General features: G+C 38.2%; 1 protein-coding gene across 1 annotated transcript; it reads left to right on the top strand.

Moving 5' to 3' along the window:
- The first annotated feature begins 4,514 nt into the window (after positions 1 to 4,514).
- Positions 4,515 to 6,131, top strand: LOC104216233 (protein DOWNSTREAM OF FLC-like). The gene is made up of 2 exons (XM_009766244.2): positions 4,515 to 4,831; positions 5,566 to 6,131. The coding sequence occupies exons 1-2, from the start codon at positions 4,678 to 4,680 to the stop codon at positions 5,895 to 5,897; spliced, it is 486 nt and encodes a 161-aa protein (XP_009764546.1). The 5' UTR covers positions 4,515 to 4,677; the 3' UTR covers positions 5,898 to 6,131.
- Positions 6,132 to 14,940: the final 8,809 nt, after the last annotated feature.

Genomic DNA, 14,940 nt, shown 5'->3' on the forward strand with positions numbered 1-14,940 from the left:
TTTGGTATCTATTAAGGGACGAAATAATATACGAAGGCAGGGTGATATATTGCATTAGGTAGTTAGAAAGGTTATTCAAAGTTGATCTTATTAGGGTTTTCCTTCCTGCTTTGGTTTAAAAGTGGGTTTTCCATCCTGCTAACTTAGATTTGAAAGTGTCAATTAGGAATTGGTAATCTCCTTTAGTGGGTCTTGAACTAAAAATAGAAAACCCTAAATAATTACCAAAGTGTGTGCCCTCACTTATATGAAAATTGTGTTGTATTGCAACCTTCATATTAGCAGGATAATTCCTAGAGAAGAAAATCCGTCATTTCTCAATGTTAATAGTTTGTCCCGAATGATGAGTAAATTGATTAATGGTGTTAACTATGGATTGACATGAAGTAGATGTAATTTTTTAGATCAAAATAATATCATCTCTGAAGAAAAGATGAGATAATTGAGATCCTCTTCTACCTATTGAAATGGGATGCCAAATGTGATAATCAACTTCAGAGTTTATTTTTCGTGACAGCATCTCTAAACATAAGATAAAATATAAGGTGATAGAGGATCGCCTTGTCTAATACCTCATGTAGGTGTAACATTTATTAGAATAGCTGTAGAAGTAGTGGTAATACAAGACATTATTAATTTAGCAAAAGTTGGAGGAAAATTTAGATTTTGTAATGTGTTATAAATGAAAGACCATTCCAGCTTATCAAAAGCCTTTTCAAGATCTAGCTTAAGCAGCATATTAGAATTTTTACCCTTAATTCTATGGAACCTAGAGATAATTTCTTGTACAATAATTGCATTATCAGCTGCTCGTCTATTTTTCTGAAAACTGGATTGAGTCGGATGGATAAGATGTTCCAGAACTGGTTTTATTCTATTAACAATAATTTTTGTAATAATCCTATAGATAGTATTACAAAGGCTAATAGGTCTGAATTGTGATATAGTTGAAGCATTCTTATTTTTGGGAATTAAGCAAATAAAAGTTGTATTTATAGAAGGGTCAATCTGATGGTCCAAGAAAACCTTATGACAAAAATAGTTGACAGAATTTCCTATGATATGCCAATATTTCTGATAAAATCGAGGATGTAATCCGTTTGGGCCAGGTGCCTTAAGGGGTTGAAACGAATTTATGGCATTTAAAATTTCAAAATCTTGTAAAGGAGTTATTAAACTAGTTTACTCAGTTGAGGTTAATATATTAAAAGGGTGTACGAAAGAGGAATGAGTAGAATTGATTTTTTGAGTAGTGAAGAGATGACTATAGTAATTAGTAATGTCATCTCTAATTTTTTGAGGGTCAGTAATCCAATTTTCTCCTAAGTCTTGAAGAGTAGTTATACGATTATGTCTACGTCGATTTAAAGTTGTTAGGTGGAAAAATTTGGTGTTAGCATCACCATTATTTAACCAATTTATTCTTGATTTTAACTTCCAAAATTCCTTCTCGAGCTGGAGAATGTGATTAAATTCCAAAGTTAAGGATTTTTCCAAATTTTGTAAAAATAGACTAGTTGGATAGTGAATAGAGGCTTGGATCCTACCTAGTCTTGCCAGTAATTTATTTTTACGCTTAAAAATGTTACCAAAAGTAGTTTTATTCCAAACTTGTATTGATTCCACAAATTGATTAATAGCAGGAATCAAGTGAAGCTTTTCTGACCAAACTTGTTCTGTTACTGCTGAGAAGGCAGGATGGGTAGTCCATATAGATCCTAGCCTAAATATTTTTTTCCTTGGCATAGAATATTGTTGTAATTCAATTTTAATAGGGCAATGATCATAATGAGTTCGGGGAAGGTGTGTTACCAAAGCATCACAATAATTAGCTATCCACCCATAATTAGCTAACACACGATCAATACATTCTAAAATATTAACACCGTTATGTCTACCATTTGTCCAAGTGTATCGACTGCCCTTATATCCTAAATCCGTTAATAGGCAGTAATTAAAACAGTCTAATACTCTATTAGCTCTAGAATTATTTATAGGCAAACCTCCAAATTCATCTACGGCATGTAATATTTAATTAAAATCTCCCCCTAACAACCAAGGCCCCTTATAATTATCAAATATACACCTAATGTTATCCCATAATACTAGTCTAAGATGCCAAGTCATTACTTGCATAAATAGCACTAAATAAAAAGGTAAAGGGTAAGGGAAGAACCTAAACATGGCAATGGATCTCTTGGGTAGATGTGGCTACCTGCTCTACATTTACAAGAGCTGCATTCCGTAGAATAACAATCCCTCCTGATTGTCCTACAACAGATACCCCAATCATACCTGTGAACTCAAAGTCATCCTTCAGAAGTTGGTGGGATTGGCCGTGTGTCTCTAGAAGAACCACAAAAGTAGGTCGATTATAATCTAATAAGGATCTAAAATTCCTACGAAACTCAACTGAATGAGCACCCCTACAATTCCAAAATAATAAAATTCATATTGCTTAACTGGAGTTCATTATGTCCATTACTAGACTCTCATGGACGAAGCCTTAAGATGGGGAGAAATAACATCGCATATTTCCCCACCACTGGATTTGTTGTTGGCCTCAAACGGAATGAGGTTGCAAGCAGATTTTGCGGGCACCTTATGAAGATCTTTCTTTCGAACTCTTCCTTCTGGACAAAGACTTTTATTCCATCCAAACATGCATGGACTGGTCGTGTCTCTCTGTTGTATATGATGGCTGCGTCTAACTCTGCCTGAAAATGCACATCCTGCTCCTCTTGTTCTAGTTGATTGTGATGCGGTGGAGATGGGAGAGGAGGTGGTGGTGTTGGTGAAGGGGGGCTGTTGGTCTCAAAAGAGGTGTGTGGGGTTGAGGATCCCAGTAGGGTTGGATCCAAGGGGTGTTTGGAGTAGGAGGAGGATAAAATGGCATGTGTCGTAGATTGGGGTAGAGATGTGTATGATCCCAGACTGGAGTGGGTAGGGGCAGAGGTTGGTATGGTGCTAGGTGGGGTGCCTACATCATGGACCAATGGTAGTGAGCATAGAGGTTTGTCCCTAATTGCATCCCTTCCGCCACTATTTGTGCTAAATCCCTTGGATGGTTGATTAGTATCGTTACTTCTTGTTGATTTACTTGCATGGTGAATGTCAAAGCATGGTTGTGCAAGCCCGCCTCTAGCCAAGATGCTAGAAGAGTTAGTGCATGTGGTATTTGGGCCGTGTCGATTATCGTATTTGGTTCCATTATTAGATGAGGTGGAGGGTGAGAGGGAGATCTGGGATTGTGTTGTAAGTGTTGAGTGTTCTGCCTTGGTTGAGTTCCTGGCCATCGGAGATGATTGAGAAAGTTGAAGGGAAACATGGTCTTCAATGGGAGATTCTGATAGTGGAGGAGTCAAATTGGTAGAGACTATATTTGGTGTCTGAAGTGGAGATGGAGCAATGCCAATGGATGTGGATGGCGGTTGAAGAGTAGTGGGAGACTCATTATGGCCTATTTGCATGGCAACAGAAGCTTGAAATGATGGAGGGATTCCGATATTCAAAGGAGGAGGTGGAGGGTTTGGTAGTGTTATTGTATATTTTTCTTGTGGAGGTGAAGAAGGTATGGTTGGGGATTGAGGCATGCTTTGCATGTGGGAAGGGATGTCGTGTCGAGTTGCATGGTTAGTGATAGAGTTTGATATATGATAAGGAGTAGGTTTTGAAGAATGCCCTGATTGGACCGAGTGCTTAGGCACTTGAGTGGTCTTTGAAAGTTGCAAATTATTAGGTATTGGGTTTAATAAATAGGTATCATTTTCAGTGGATCATCTACTAATGTATGATACTTATTATTAATTAATATAAGGTTAAGGGTGGAGGGTAGCTTAGAACCAATAGTTTTTGTATTAGTTAACGGAGTTAAAGTTAACTTAGTAAAAGGAAGATTATTAGGGCTAATCACCCCTTGCTTACCTGACTGACCTACCAACCCTATCTGCACTGGAGGTAGCACTGGCAATGGATCATCTGTGTAAGAAGATCTTCTAAGGATAGATTTTTTCGGAAATTGAACAAGTTGCCATGCTCCATTAGTCGTAGTAGAAGTAGTGGAATTAGAGTGAATAACATCCATTTGATGATCCATTTGTGAATTTTCTGTGGAAGGATCTACGTTTACAAAGTAATTGCAAGCCCTTTGATTATGACCCATACGACCACACTTAGCACAAAGTAAATTTAATCCTTCATGGAGTATAATTTGTTTATGATTGCCAATGTATAAGTGTCACTTTAAAGGCTAATCAAGTAGTACTTCCACACATAACCTAGCATATTGTCCTCTTGTAGTTGAAGCCGTGCAAGTGTCCACTGATAATAGCTTACCAATTTTCTGGTCTAACTTGTGCAAAATTTGATAATCGTAATATTCTGTAGATAATTCGGGCAAATATAACCAAACAGAGTTAAATAATGGTGATGCTAACACCAAATTTTTCCACCTAACAACTTTAAATCGACGTAGACATAATCGTATAACTGTTCTTCAAGACTTAGGAGGAAATTGAATTACGGACCCTCAAAAAATTAGAGATGACATTACTAATTACTATAGTCATCTCATTTTCTCTTCCCAACTATTTTCTTCTCTTCACATTCATTTCTCTGTTGCAAACCCAGCTACTTTTTACAAAAAGAACCAGAGAACATCTGTTTGGTTTGTAAACCATGGCAAGATTGATAGCATTTTTCACTCTTTGTTTACTCTCTGCTTCAGTTGCTTCTGCCACTTTCACTGGCAACCCTTTCCTTGTCAAGGGTAAAGCTTATTGTGACACTTGCCGCTGTGGATTTGAGACCCCTGCCACCAAGTACCTCGCTGGTAATTAATTGCACAATTTTACTCCCTTTATGCTATTCCCTTTTTCATTTTCAAGATCTGTTTAAGTTTTTCTCTCTCTCTCTTTTTTTTTTTTGAGTGTTTTTCATAAATGGGTTTTATAGATCCAGTTTATAGATCTACTTGTAGCCGAATCATATCAAGATCGTATAGTCCAGTGTCATAGTTAAGCTCAAATTTACAAATGCTTATTCTTTCTCTTGTAAAACAATTTGATTTAAGCCCTACTTGTTTTTGTGAATTTCTAATTTGTTACCATACTGCGTACAATCTACGTCAAAAAGTCTCCGCATGTACCAATGTCATGTCATATACCTCAGTAATGTTACTGCCTCCGTTCTGATTTATGTGAACAACCACGAAAATTTAAGAAAAAATAAACATTTTGAAATTTGTAGTCCTAAATAAGTCAAAAAGAGGTTCAAAGTATTTGTAAGGTTATAAAAGCTTTTCATTTAAGATTGAATTGAAAGTTTAAATAAAATTGCTTTCAAATTTAAAAGTGGGTCATTCTTTTGAAACAGACCAAAAAAGAAATAGGTTCACATAAATTACAATAGAGGGAGCCACGGTTCAAAATTATTTTCTTGCTTTGCTGCTGTTATAGAGTGTCTGGTCCGGATCTGTTCGACAGAATGTCTGAGAGGAGAATACTACTACTACTACTTTTTTATGTAATTGACGTGGTATTAAGATTCATGTGGTTTCACTGACAGGCGCAAAGGTTAGAATTGAGTGTAGGCACAGGGTCATCGAGGCATCCACTTACACTGTTGAAGGTGTGACCAACTCTAAAGGAGAATACAATATCTTGGTTAACAGTGACCGTGGTGACGATGCCTGCGATGTCATCCTCGTTAAGAGCCCCGACCGCACCTGCACCAAGCCCAACGCTGGCCGTGATCGTTCACGTGTAATCCTCACCCGCAACAATGGCATGATTTCCAACACCCGTTTTGCCAATGCCATGGGTTTCCTCCGCGATGAGCCTCTTTCTAGCTGCACTCAGATCCTCCAGCAATACCAATTGACAGATGACCAAGTTTAAAGAATTTGAGAAATATGCTGAACGAGTGGTATCTTTATGTTTGTCATCGTTTCTGGATGTGTCAAAACTGTAATGTGTCCGTTTAATTAGCTTAAGAATATATTTTAATGGCTCGTTAAAATAGTCAGTACTTGATTGTGGCTGGAATATTTGTTAGTTCTTCGGGAGCTAGTTACCTTATACTTTAATATGTCCGAGACGACTTTTGCCGTAATGAAGTTCCAATCCTTTCCATTTTTGCCACCAAAATGGGGATGAATAGTGTTCCCAAAAGATGGGGTACACTATTCATTTTTCCCATTACTACTCTTGCATATTTTATTATTATTTTATTATTTAACACTTTTAATTTATCTCTTTACTAGCACAATGTGCGGATCATATTATGATTCTGCTATATTAAAAAGAATAAATTATATGAATAACTATTAGCATAAACTAAAATATGTATGAGGACCTTACCCCTACTCTGGAGGAGTAGAGAGACTACTTCTGATAGACCCTCGGCACAAGAAGAAGGAAAAAGACAGTGTATCAGTAACAGCTAAATTCACACTATCTCATCAAAATTAAAACTGCGTGAAATAATACTATATAGAGTAATAACTAAAAAAAATACATTTTGTAATATCTTAATTTAAATTATAAAATATATTATATTATTATCTCAACATAATAATTTCTCACATCAATATCAACTTCTACCAACCTAAAATTTCACAATGACAAATTAATATATACACACATGATGATTTATTGACAACCAATTTATTCTAACTTTTGGGAGTTACCAACATATAAAACAGTTGGATAGTAATTTGCTCAACAATTTTAATGTCACCTCAATTTTAACCACACAATTAAAGCCACTTTATGTTCAACAATTTAAATGATACTTTTGGAATATAGTTAAGATTAGTATATTATAATTAAATAAATATTAAACTACTTTAAATATATCATCCCACATGAAGATGAGTTCTTACATGTAATTCTTAATTAAATGAATTTTATCTTATGATTTTTGTACTTCACTTTATTTTGTGAAAAGAGTAATCCCAAATAGTGTAATTATACTCCTGTATATGTGTACCCTATTTAAATCTATTTCATTCTAATTCACACACACACACATACATACATACATGTATATATATATATACATGTATATATATACCGCCCATCTGTTGCTCAATCAATTGGCTCATATGCTTTGAGAGATATAAATATCAACAAAGGGCTAGAAAGTCATAGTCCATACCTAAGCCATTAAAGAAGAATCCATCCTCCCTTCTTATCTAATTTACCATGACAACTGCTAGCACTAATAGAAAAATAAAATATAAAAAGTGTATGTATTGCTTCCAAACAATTGAGATATAAAATAAATTATAAAATGTTGGATAATTAATTTTACCGTGAGGCAACATAATTGACATTTAGTTCAGCTGATGTCTGAGTTGCTTCATAGTTTAAAGCATTATCCCCACAAAAATGTATATCATCAGTTCCTCTATTCTTGTGTAAAATTATGATTGATTAGCTCCCTTCGAATATTATTGGAGTTGCTTTAAAATTGATCGAATCAAACTGCATTTATGTGACAATTCTCTTTTTGAGAGTCATGTTAAAAGTATTCGACTTCAAACTACACACATCACACATCTTGATTCTTAAACTAAAATGCTAATTGAGCAAGAGATATAGATTTATTTTTAAATTAATTCAAAATATTAATTTACCCACATTATCTTTATACCCCATCTTTCTATATTATTTCCTCCACCATGAAATTTTATATAGTTATTTCATTTATATGGAAGTTTGACATTCAATTTTCATTAAAATTAACTATATAAGAATTTAAATTATATTTAAATATTTTTAATTTATTTCTTGGAATTATGTCAAATGTCTATATTTTTTTGTTTTGTCTATTATAACGGTTTTAAATACGTGTATCTTATTCATATAATATGACTTATCTCATTATTATTAACGTTCTCTTCTCAAAAATCAAATAAATCTTATCATTCTATATACATCTGCTACTAAGATTATTATTTATTTACATATTTTTCTTCTTTTTTGATTCCTTGTTCATGTTATTGCATTACCCATAACTTAGAGTTGTTTATATTATTGCCCACAACTCCCATTAGTAGATGAGTTTAGTTTTTCTTTTTCTTGTAATAAAAATTGTATTCACTATTTTTTATTCTACTGCTCAAATTAGTATTTAAATTTATCATAATATTTTGAGTATCATTTATTTATTCTCTTTATTTTATATTTTAGCTCAATGGAGTGGTAGTACTCGTAATATGTATTGATAATATCTCCATATTTATCTATATAATGAGTGAAGATAAGGGTGTTATTTTTATCTTTCAGCTTGATATTTTCTTGTGATAAAAAACTTATTAGTTAAGATAGGCTAATTGGTTATATCGTTATAAGACTATTATTATTTCTTTCCATTCAGATTCAAAATAATCTTATTTACTACCTTTCCATTTAATTTAAAAAAATTATCTTTTAATTTTAAATTAAATAAAATATTAGTATAAATATTATCATAAATTATCTTTCAGTTCAATTTTTTTGTGGTCAAACTTTATTAGTTAAGATAGGGTAGTTGGTTATATTTATAATAATATTTAGCTTAGCCACAAATGCACATTATTCCTTATATATATATATATATATATATATATATATATATATATATATATATATTAATTTGAACATTTAGTTTACTGATTGATGAAGAAAGTGCGCTATCACCAAAGCAAATTTTTCTTTATTAATCATTATACAAGTTATGACGACCTGGTCGGTCGTCTTAAGAATTAATGCCCAATCCCCTATTAACTACTTTCCCCAAGTTTATTTCTACTATTTTGATTTGCCGGGATATTCAGTTTTGAGTTTCGGAGAGTTTTGGGACACTTAGTCCCTAAATGAGAGCTTAAGTGTTGGAAAGTTGACCGTAGTTGGAACAATGTGAAGACGGCCTCGGAATGGAAATTAGACGGTTCCGTCAGCTTCGTTGGGTGATTTCGGGATTGGGGCGTGTTCGGATTGTGTTTTGGAGGTCCATAGCTAATTTAAGCTTGAAATGTTGAAAGTTGAATTTTCGAAGTTTCCGGTTCGATAGTGAGATTTTGTCCGGGGGGAATGGAATTCCGGAAGTTGGAGTAGCTCCGTAGTGTTGAATGTGACGTGTGTACAAAATTTCAGGTCATTCGGACGAGGTTTGATAGACTTTTTGATCGAAAGCGTATTTTTAGAGTTTTTGGGATTCTTAGGCTTGAATCCGATCAAAATAGGTGTTTTGATGTTTTTTTGAGTGTTCCGAAGGTTGGAACAAGTTTGAATGAAGTTATGAGATATGTTGGTAGGTTTGGTTGAGGTCCCGGGGGCCTCGGGTGCGTTTCGGATGCCCAAACGGGCAGTTTTGGCCTTTGGGAGATTGCAGGTTTGTTGGTATTTCTGCAGCAGTGATTTGTTCATTACGATCGCGTGAGATCACCTGCGATCGCATAGTGTAAGCTGAGACTAGGCACTTTGTTGTGAATTGCGATCGCAGAGTAAGGAATGCGATCTCATATGGTGAATTTGTTGGTCATTGCATTCGCATGAGGACCATTGCGTTCACGTAGAAGGATTTAGTACGACAGTGGATGATAGAATTTGCTCTATGCAGTCACATAAAGCTGGTCGCGATCGTGTTGCTTTGAGGGAGTTGTCTTATGCGATCGCGTAGGGATTTCTGCGATTGCGATTAAGGATTATCTGGGCAAAATATAAAATTTCAAAGTCGAGGGTTTAGCCATTTTTATCAAAACTTAAGCTTGGGAGCTCGGATTTGAGCGAGGTTTTGAGGGATTTTCAGAGATATCGATTGGGTAACGATTCTTAACTCCTTTTTGCTCGTAACCCATTAATCTAAACATGAATTCATCATTAAATTTCAGAATTTGTATGAAAATTTGGGGAAAGTTCTTAGACAAAAATTAGAGTTTTGATTGTGGATTTGACATCGGATTTGAATAATTTTTGTATGGTTAGACTCGTGAGAGTATGAGAATTCTGTAAATATAAGTTTTACCCGATTCCGAGACGTGGGCCTGAGGTGTGTTTTGGTCATTTTACCTAATTTCGCGTATTAGCTTAGAATTTCTTTTGTAGAATCAGTTACTTGAAGTGTTATTTACGTTATGAAATTGAATTGAATAGATTTAGGTCATTTGGAGTCAAGTACTCGTGGCAAGAGCGTAGTTTCAGGTTGATTTTGAGCCAGTTCGAGGTAAGTGGCTTGTCTAACCTTGTGTGGGGGACCTTCCCCATAGGATTTGATATTATTGTTAATTGAAATGCTTTGTACGTGAGGAGACGAGTGTGTACTTGTGCTAATTGTTGAAAATTCGATTTTCATTAAGCAATTACTAGTAGGTTTCCTTCCCTGTTTATATTACTTGCACTTTAAGCCTGTTGTTAGCTTTTAGGAAAGCATGTCTAAGTGATTTAATTGCTTTATTTGCTCTAACTGTTTTACATGAATTATGTGCAGTATGCTAGACTAGAATTACCTATTTACCTTAATATGAAACTGACATTTGCTGAATATATTTCTATGTTGCCGCTGTGTATTTACATTTGAGACTACGGATGTAGGATTCCGGTAGATTCCCCTAGACTGTTTATTTGGGACTACGAATGTGGGATTCCGGTAGATCCCCCTTGTCTGTTTATTTGGGACTACGGATGTGAGATTCCGGTAGATCTCCCTGCACAGTTATATGGAACTACGGGACTGCACCCGGTAGATTCTCTCAGTACTGGGTATTTACATTTGGGGACTACAGAACGGGATTCTAGTAGATCCCCGGGGCATTATGAGTTGGACTACAGGACGACACCTGGGAGATCCACTGGACATTTATATTTGGGGGCTACAGGACGGTATTCTGGTAGATCCCCGGTTTCTATCTCTATGTTGAGCTGTGTTCCCTCGGTAAATATTTTGCCTCTGTTCTAGTTGTTGTTGCTCTTTCTATTCCATGTTATTTCTTACTGTTGCACTTAATTATACTGTCTTGCTCTACACTGCTATACTTTGTATTTTATTTAACCTCAGTAGGGCCCTGACCTTCACTACCCAACCGAGGTTAGGCTGGTTAGGCTTGGCACTTACTGAGTACCACTGTGGTGTACTCATGCCCCTTCTGCGCATGTTTTTCATCTGCAGATCCAGGTACCGCGACTCTGTCCTACCACTCGCGAGGCAAGGCAAGGCGACTGCTCTAGAGACTTCGAGGTACATCTGTCGCATCCGCAGACCAAGGAGTCCCTTTCTATTCTAGCTTTAAACATTTGCCCTTATGTATTTCTTTCCCTTGTTAGATATTCTGGAGTTAGACATTGTAGATATCCAAAGGCTTGTGGTTCCGTGAGTTTCCAGGTTTTGGGATAGTGTACTTGATTCTGAGAATGTCGTGTTATATATGCCTAGCGACATTTTAACTATTGTTTTCATTCGGTTATTTTGGATTTTGATTATTTCTTCCGCAAGTTTCGTTTATGTTCCGCATTTGTTAAGCTTACCTAGTCGTAGAGATTAGGTACCATCACGATAGTTCACAGAGGGCGAACTGGGGTCATGACAAGTTGGTATCAGAGCTCTAGGTTCATAGGAGTCATGGATCACAAGCCGGTTTATTAGAGTCTCGCTGATCGGTATAGAGACGCCTGTACTTATCTACGAGAGACTATGTAACCGTTAGAAAAATTCCACTTTATTTGATTTCCTTGTCGTGCGATATTTTGACATCACAATTCTAAACTTCTATCTTCTATTCTCTCACCGATGGTGAGGACACGTACGACCAGAGATGATCAGGCACCCGCGCCTATGCGAGAGTCCCTAAAATTCGAGGCCAGGGTAGAGGCCGAGGATGCGCACGTGGTTCAGCCAGAGCACCTACGCGAGCTTCCATCGAGGTAACACCAATAGTTCCAACTGGAGTCCAGGCACCTAACACGCCTATTGCTACTACTACTCTAGCTCTTTAGGAGACTCTGGCATAGTTCATGAGCATGTACATTACTCTGGCTCAGGCAGGGTTGCTTCCCCTTGCTGCAGCTACATCTTAGGCCGGGGGAGGAGCACAGACTCCCGCCGCCCGCACTCCTGAGCAGCGAGTGCATGTTGAGCAGGTACCTGAGATTATTCCTGTATCGCCGGTAGTGCCAGTGTAGCCCGAGGGCAAGGCAGCGGCTTCTGAGGAGGAGCAGTTGAGGCTTGAGAGGTTCAAGAGGTACAAGCCTCCTATATTCAGCGGTCTAGCATCGGAGGATGCTCTGGGATTTTTAGATGAGAGTTACCGCATTCTCCGTAACATGGGTATATCAGGATCGAGCAGGGTTTCCTTCACTACCTTCCAGCTTCGAGGAGCCGCCTATGAATGGTGGCGCACCTATGAGTTAGACAGTACGGATGAGGCTGCTTCACTGACTTGGACTCAGTTTTTAGATTTGTTCCTAAGAGAGTATGTTCCTGAGAGCCTCAGGGACGCATGGCGCGCAAAGTTTGAGCATTTGCGCCAGGGTACCATGACTGTCTCAGAGTATGCTGTTTGTTACACCAGTTTGGCTAGGCATGCACCAGCCTTGGTTTCTACTGTTCGCAAGAGAGTTTGCTGGTTTATTGAGGGCCTTATTCCCAACATCAGGTCTAGCATGGGTCGTGAGTTAGAGATGGATATTTATTATCAGTTGGTGGTGAGCATTGCTAGGAGGATTGAGGGTATGCATGCTCGGGAGAGAGAGGAGAGGGAGGCCAAAAGGTCTCGAGAGTCGGGCCATTTCTCTAGTGCCCATGCGCCAGCATCAGGTCATCACGGTAGGGGTTATATGAGTCTCCCTATTCGTTCAGCTCTTCCAGCAGCCAGTGGTATTCCAACTCCTCCTAGACCTCAGGAGCCTTATTATGCACCTCCGGTATCTAGCGCGCCTCATACGCGGGGTGCTTTTAGAGGTCAGTCCAGCATACCTGGGCTAAGCAAGTCACAGCCACCACATCCTCCCAGAGCTTGTTTTAAGTGTGGTGACACCCATCATATGGTGAGGGATTTCCCCAAACTTGGGAGGGGTGCACCTCCACAGTCTTCTCAGCCACAGCGTGCCCCGTAGAGTTCTCAGGCTATGGTTACAGCTCCAGTTGCTACCCCACCTGCTCAGCCAGCTAGAGGTGGAGGTCGGGGAGGTAAAAGTTGCCCTAAAAGGGGAGGCTAGGCTAGATACTATGCCCTTCCTGCCCGTACCGAGGCTGTTGCCTCCGATTCTGTCATTACAGGTATTATACTGGTTTGTCACAGAGATGCATCGGTTCTATTCGATCCAGGATCCACTTACTCTAATGTGCCTTCTTATTTTGCTCCGTATTGGGTGTATCTCAGGATTATTTGAGTTCCCTTGTTTATTTTTCTACTCCTGTGGGAGATTCTCTTGTTGTGGACCGCATTTATCGGTCATGTTTGGTTGCTCTTAGTGGTTTTGAGACCAGAGCCAATTTATTGTTACTCAGCATGGTTGACTTTGATATTATGTTGGGCATGGACTGGTTTGTCGCCCCATTATGCTATTCTTGATTGTCACGCCAAAACCGTGACTTTGGCTATGCCAGATGTACCGCGTATTGAGTGGAGGGGTACTTTAGATCACACTCCCAGTAGAGTTATTTCTTTTCTTAAAGCTCATCGTATGGTTGAGAAGCAGTGTGACGCGTATTTAGCTTATGTAAGAGATGTCAATATTGATGCCCCTTCGGTTAATTCAGTCCCAGTAGTGCGGGATTTTCCCGATGTGTTTCCAGCTGATATTCCAGGCATGCTGCCTGATAGAGATATTGATTTTGGCATTGATCTGTTGCCGAGCACTCAACCCATTTCTATTTGTCCATATCGTATGGCTCCTCCTGAGTTGAAGGATCAGTTACAGGAATTGCTTGATAAGGGTTTTATTTGGCCCAGTGTATCACCTTGGGGTCCTCCTGTCTTGTTTGTGAAGAAAAAGGATGGTTCTATACGTGTGTGTATTGATTATCGCAAGTTCAACAAAGTGACAATTAAGAACCGTTATCCTTTTCCTCGTATTGACAACATGTTTGACCAACTTCAGGGCGCACAGGTGTTTTCTAAGATTTATTTGCGCCCAGGTTACCATCAGTTGAAGATTTGGGAGCCAGATATCCCGAAGACTGCTTTCAGGACTTGGTATGGTCATTATGAGTTCCTTGTTATGTCATTTGGGCTGACCAATGCCCCAACAGCCTTATGCATTTGATGCATAGTGTGTTCCGGCCGTATCTTGACTCGTTCCTCATTGTCTTTATTGATGATATTCTGGTGTACTCCAGGAATCAAGAAGATCATGAGCAGCACCTGAGGACTGTGCTTCAGACTTTGAGAGAGAAAAAGTTATATGCTATGTTCTCGAAATGTAGACATGGCTCATAGACAACCCCTAGGACAGACTTGCTCTGATACCAAGTTTGTCACGACCCAAACTGAAGGGCCATGACTAGCACCCGACCACACTTGCCGAGCACCAACGCACATTTCATCTAACCTTCATTATTATCTTTTAGGGCTGACGAGATCAATATAAATGGTAGACCTAGATCATGGACAACCAGCAATAAAATATGACGGCATGAACATACATAGCAGGGGATGACCAGACAATCAAGAAACTACATATAAGGTATGAGCTACCACGCTACTATGAAAGACTATACAACAAAAACTAGCCGACAAGGCATACCAAACTATACATGAGCCGACACCTGTCTATGAGCCTCTAAAAGAACATAAGTGTTGCAACATAGCCGGAACAGGGCCCCGACATACCCATAATGTCTATAACAAAAATTGCATACCAAGACCAAGGCAAGTCCGGAGAAGGGATCTCGCCAATCACCGCTGAACTGGACAGTCTACTGTGGTGGGGGAGCTGCACCTGCCTGTCTATCAGGACC

Source organism: Nicotiana sylvestris, chromosome 5 (assembly GCF_000393655.2).
Source record: "Nicotiana sylvestris chromosome 5, ASM39365v2, whole genome shotgun sequence".
Lineage (NCBI taxonomy): Eukaryota > Viridiplantae > Streptophyta > Magnoliopsida > Solanales > Solanaceae > Nicotiana > Nicotiana sylvestris.